Source organism: Carlito syrichta, unplaced genomic scaffold, assembly GCF_000164805.1.
Source record: "Carlito syrichta isolate Samal-C Ts95f unplaced genomic scaffold, Tarsius_syrichta-2.0.1 Scaffold314117, whole genome shotgun sequence".
Classification (NCBI taxonomy): Eukaryota; Metazoa; Chordata; class Mammalia; order Primates; family Tarsiidae; genus Carlito; species Carlito syrichta.
This window is the reverse complement of record NW_007258213.1, coordinates 947,607-953,681: the sequence shown is the minus strand read 5'-3', so window position 1 is coordinate 953,681 and position 6,075 is coordinate 947,607. Positions and strand designations below refer to the sequence as shown.

General features: G+C 54.0%; 1 protein-coding gene across 1 annotated transcript in view; it reads left to right on the top strand.

Annotated features, from left to right (window-relative positions):
• The window catches only part of SRL (sarcalumenin), a 39,235-nt gene that overhangs the window by 24,861 nt on the left and 8,299 nt on the right, over positions 1 to 6,075 (top strand). Inside the window, 1 exon segment of the mRNA XM_021719097.1 lies at positions 5,552 to 5,653. Coding sequence (XP_021574772.1) covers positions 5,552 to 5,653 — 102 coding nt within the window.

Here is a 6,075-nt window from a genome sequence, read left to right as displayed (position 1 = left end):
CCACTGCACTCCAGTCTGGGTGACTGAGTGAGACTCCAACTCAAAAAAAAAAAAAGAAATGAAAGAAAATTTAAACGAGCAATTTCCGCTCCCCATCCTGCCTCCACTAAGGGACCAGGAATTCTTTTTGGTGCCCATATCTAACCACAAGACCTCTTATAGCAATTTCTGTTGATCAGGCAGGATCCCAGACCCTGGGAACACAGAATTAAGACCTGGTTTCTGCAATCCAGGCACCAGGAACAGTACGGAACACAAGTCTGAAAGAAGTGCACGCAGGCAGGGGCCAAGGTACCCACAGGAAGGGGTCTCCTTTTCCTCCTTAAGCACAGCAAGGCATGGACACCTGGATAGGGAGTTGGCAGTTCTGGGTTCGGGTCACCCATTAGTCATCTAGCGATGATATCTTTGGGACAAGTCAAAGTTCTTCTCTAGACCTTCACTAATTCAGCTCTAAAATCTGGAAGGCCAGGTGTGGTGGTTTACACCTATAATCCTAGTGCTTTGGTAGGCTGAAGTGGGAGGATTGCTTGAGCCCAGAGGCTCAAACCTAGGCAACATAGTGAGACATTGCCTCTACAAAAATAAAAAAATTGGCCAGGCATGGTTGCCTACACTTGTAGTCCCAACTACTCGGGAGGCTGAGGTGGAAGGATTGCCTGAGCCCAGCAGGTTGATACTGTGGTGAGCTGTGATCAGGCAACTGTATTCCATCCAGCCTGGACAACAGAGTGAGATCCTGACTCAACAAACAAACAAACAAACATAAATAAATAAGAACTAAAGGAGGTCAAATGTGGTCACATATGTGAAAGTACTTGGGAAAAGTTTTATAAATCAATAGTCAGAGCCCCTCTCGAACAAAAGGCACCAAGCTCCCGTCCTTCTGCACTTGACAGCAGGTCTGCTGTCTATGGGGCTAATGAGAAAATACTCCTGATCCCTGGAGGCTGCCCCAGCTTTCAGGGAACAAGGGAGTACCCCAAAAAGTGGCTTTTCCTTGTGGGACAGAGAGATGGGAGTGGCAAGCAATGGCCTGAGAAAGGGGGTGTCTATATCTAGCAGACAGTGGGGAGCTATTTCCTTGGAGAGAGACCTTGGGAGTGAGGGAGAACAGGGTGACCGGGGGGCTGGGCCCTGTTTCAGCTGCCCCAAGGCAGGGTGCCTACAGTCCCTTCCTCCTCACGAGACTGCAGCCTCTGCCCTAAACAGATCCCAGCCTAGGTAGGAGGGGGCAGAGGGGTAGGCCTAAGTTCCCTTCTGACTCCGGTTTTCAAACATATTAAATTTGACCCTTGCCAGAGGTCTCTGGCACAGATGAGGCCCCTACTCTGCTCTCCCTTGTCTTGCTCTTCCCGTGCCCTCTGCTCTCCTAGTAAAGCCACAGGCCCTTAGAAGGGGATCCCCTCGGGGGTTGGCTAAGGCCACTGGGAAGCCCAGGCCCTGCCCGTTTTGGATATCTCCTCCTCAGGCCATGTCCTCTCTAATCTAAGGTAGGGAGGCCAGCAAATACCTGCCCTTAAGGGGACAGAGTTAGATGTGTGACTTAATAAGGTTGAGAGACACAAGTAATCCCCTAAGTACTTTGCCATGTAACCTAAGATGATCTGGCCCACAAACACCTGTTTTCACTCCTTTGCTGATTGCAATATAAAAAACATGCTGGTTAATAACTCTAGGAACTGACAAGGGGTGGGATGTACAAGCATCTGTCCCATCTTGGAAGTATCTCCTGGTGAGCCAGGCTGCACGTGCCCAAGAGCAAGGTTGAGGAAGGACTAGAAGGGCTCCCCCGAGTTTCCATCCATATATAGCCCTCAGGACGGAGCCGGGAGACTTGAAGGTCAGGTTCAGTATTGTGGGGCTCTGGGCTTAGTACAGCTGCTCACTGGACAGCAGGTCAGTCCTCTAGCTCCCCAATCCACAGTGTCCACATCTTGGGGGCAGAATAACACCTGCCCTGCTTGCTGCACACAAGATAGTCACGAAGGCCCAGGGAGGCGGGAGTAACACTGCACACCAGGCCGGCACCATGCTCCTGGAAGATGGGAGCTAGATTGACGTAGACTCTTTTGAGAAGCAGAGCCAGTGCCAACCCTGTGAAACTGACCAATCATGTTCTAATCATTTAGAGCTGCAAGTCTCTGCTTCGGGTGGCACAGAAGATGTTGGCAATTTGTTGGAGAATCATTTCTCTGCTGGAGACGCAAGTCTAGAGGAGAAAGAAAGGGCGCTTTATGCAGATGCGGCCCCTCGAGACAAGAATCTGCTCCTTCACTACCCAGATGGCAGTGGGGCTGAGAGCCCAGAGAAGACTGCTGCCGGGAACCCCCCAGCTGCCGCCAGCCCGGGCTCTGATCCCGAAGCCAGCCTCTCCAATGCCTCAGCCGCAGAGGCAACTCCACCTGGGGATGCTGTGGGGCCTGGGGAGGAAGAGGAGGGCCGGCCAGCAGCAAACACCCTTCCTCTAGGAGGGAATGACAGGCTCATGGAAGAGGAGCGGCCAGAGCTCAGTTCAGGAGAGGAGCCAGGAGGGGAGGACACAGGGCTTGGGCTCCCCACAGAGGCAGCTGCCAGTGGGGACGCAGAAAGACAAGCTGGGAGTGGCGAGCTCCTCAAGAAAGCCAAGGAGGGCCGAGGGGACAGCCCTGTGCAGGGAGAAGCAGGGACAGCAGAGCCTGAGGCAGAGGGGGCCTCTCTCAGCTCAGGAGGCCAGGAGGTCTATTCCCTGAACACAGAGCTCCAGGGTAGTCCAGAGCCTGCTCAGGAGCCAGCAGCACCAGAGGGAGCCCCTGACGTCGCCTCTGTGGGAGAAGAGTCGGAGGTGGACATGAACACAGAAACCAAGGAGGGGGCTGAGGACCAAGTGGAGCTCGGGCCAGACTCGGAGGCCGGCTCAGAGACCGGGGGCGCCCAGAGCTTGGATGCAGGAGGCACTGAGGAGAGCCATCCCCTGGAGGGCCAGGTGTCAGGGATACCTGAGGATGCAGACGAGGCCTCTTCTGAAGAAGAGGATGGTGACAAAGGCGGAAGTGAGGAAGAAGGGCTTCCCTCCAAAGAAGAATCCGAAGAAGAGAGTGGTGATGAGGCTAGTTCAGAGGAAGCAGAGGGAACCTCCGAGGAGGCCAGGGAGCCCCAGGAAGCAGCAGGAACCACAAGTCATGGGGATGAGGGAACCCAGCACAGCTCAGAGGAGTTGAATGCAGCGTCCGAGGGCGGGAAGGCCCAGGACACAGTGGCGGAGGAGCCGCACGAGGGACATCAGGGGAGGAGGATCCCTGCAGCTGCTCCCCAGGGTAGGAATTAACTCCTTAAAAGCAGCCCAGCATCTCACGCAGCTGTGCCCTTCCTGGAAGTCTTATGTGTAGGGGCACAGGCAGGGACAGGGTAGAGTGGGAGGCCCCATCCAGGGTCCTGGCCCAGGGAAGTGCCTTTGGGCTGCGCATTGTCTGCTTGCCTCCAGTTTGGAGGGGTCAGTGAGAGGAGCCTGAGGGTCCTGGGCACTTCTGAGTCAGGCCCTCTGGAATCTCCCCTTAGGGTCCCTGGATGCACTTCGGCTTAGGGAAGAAGAGAGCCCTGGGGGTGGAAGACTTCATGGAGAAGGCTCTGTGAGCAGGGTTCAAGGTTTGGGGGCTCCAGAGGACAGACAGCAGGAGAGATGAGCCATCCACACAGAGGACCACACTGAGGATAAGTCAGTCCTCAGCCCAAAGGACCAGGAGCTGATGGCAAGGTCAAGGTCCCATGGCCAGTAGGTGGAGGGATGTGCAGTGGGTAGGGCTGGGTTGGCAACTGCCCAGGTGGTCCCCTCGGTGGACTAGCACCTTGGGTCTCCCCTTGAAGACTAGGCCGTAGGAGGTGTTGGAGAACCAGGACCAAGGGGTCAGGATTGTGAGATAAGAATTCAGGCTGACTGTGACCACCCGTGTCTCTCAATTACCCTCAAAGTGCTGGGGAGCAGGAGGGGAGGAGGATGGGCAGAGACACATTAGAGCTGGATCTGATGCTGGGATGGTCAGGCCTTTCATGGCCTCGTTCTGTAAGTTTTCTGACTTAGACCAGAAGTGGGCTTTCAGGTAGAGGGACTGGGGCAAATATTCACTCTCCAAGATGGCTGCTCCACAGTTTTCCTTGCAGACTTTTCCTTTCTGTACTGTTTGTGAGTGCTTGCACTCTCCATAAAGAAGGGATATGTGCTGCAGTGAGTAAGCGCCTGCCTTTTCCCTGTCCCCCTGGGGTGGGGACTGCCTGGGACGGGTCTGGATAAGGAATTACCATCCTAAGATACTGCGTGAGGTATATGGGTTCTTCTTTGCTTCCTCCCCCTACAGTGAAGCTACCTAAAATCCTCTGTACGTTCAGCCTGGGTAGAGATGGTTGTGATATCAGAGGCCCAGGGGTATGAGAACTTCCTTCCCAGGCACCTGTGGCAGGCATGGGCATCTCCTGCTGTTGTGGTGAGAAGCAACAGTTGACCTGTGCGTGTGCACGCGCGTACACACACACACACACACACACACACACAGACACAAACACCTGCAGTGGCCCCTCCCAGCCCTTCTTCCCACACAGCCAGTATGATCCTGATGAAATGCTCACCGGGGACCAGGCTTGGTGGCGAAGTCTGTAATCCCAGCACTTTGGGAGGCCGAGGCGAGAGGATTGCCTGAGCCCACGGGTCTGAGACCAGCCTGGGTAACATGATGAGACCTACCTTGTCTCTACAATAAATCCAAAAATTAGCTAGGTGTGGTAGCGTGCGCCTGTAGTTCCGGCTACTTGGAAGGCTGAGATAGAAGGATCGCCAGAGACCTGAAGGTCAATGCTGGGATGACTGTGAGTGTGGCACTGCACTCCAGCCTGGGCAACAGAATGGGACTCATACTCAAAAAAATAAAAAAAAATAAAAAAAGAAATGCTCACTGGGTTGCATCAGTTGTCTGCTTGGAGGCCTTCCCTGTTTCTGTTGCTCTTAGGATGAGAAGCAATCCTGTTAAGGCCCTGCCTGGTCAGCCCTGGGGACCCCTTCAACTTGGCAGCACTCATCCCTCCTCCTGCAGCCAGACAGACACCCCTTCTTCCTGCTTCATGCCAAGCAGTAACTGTCTGAATCTTTTGCAGAAAAGTTCTTTCCCTCCTTCACCTAACTAACTCCTCAGCAACGAACCTGGGGAGATTTTTTTCTGATTCCCTCTACCAGCACGCCATCTGCATTAGTTTAAAGACTGTTTATCATTTCTCTCCCCAAAGGACTAAGGAAAACCGCCTTCAGTGGGCAGGAGCTGTGCCTGTTTTGGGCACCCGGCTATTCCTAGCATGATACTCAGTGCTTGGCATGTAGTAAATGCTCAGTGCATCTTTCCTGAATACATAAAACAGATAGTGGAGCTTCATAGAAGTGGAGTTTGGATCTTCAAATTCCATTCCAAGGGCAGAACTCAGTCCAGTGCAACTTGGCAAGACTCTGTCCAGCATCACTCGAGGCCCAGCCCTCATCCGCCATCGCCAGGGCTAGCTTTGTCCTAACCCTGTTGTCTGCTTCTCTCCCCAGAAGAGACAGAGGATGTGAGTGAAGAAGCCCCCATGAGGGACCGCTCCCACATTGAAAAAACCCTGATGCTGAATGAGGACAAGCCAGCCGACGATTACTCTGGTAACCAGAGGAGGGAGACGGGCCTCAGGCTGGGAGAGTCCCATGGCCAGTGGCCAGCAGAGTCTGGAGGTTCTCAAGAGCCAGGGCATGAGGCTCTGAGGCTGGAGAGGACTTTAGGGACGAAGACAGCCCCAGAGGTGGAAGGCTTTGTGGAGAAGGCTCTGTGAGCAGGGTCCAAGACTAGGGGCTCCAGAGGACAGAGAGGAGAACGGATGGGCCCTCCACACAGAGGGCCACTGTAGGTGTAGAAGGGAAATCCAGTGCTGCCTCTGTGCTGTGATGAGGGTGGGTGGTTCATGTGAAATTCATCTCCTTTGCTTTGGTTTTTAGTTTATAAAAGCCTGTTCATGTCAGGTGTTTCTTTCTTTTTTTTTTGAGTTGGAGTCTCACTCTGTCGCCCAGACTAGAGTGCAGCGGCCGCT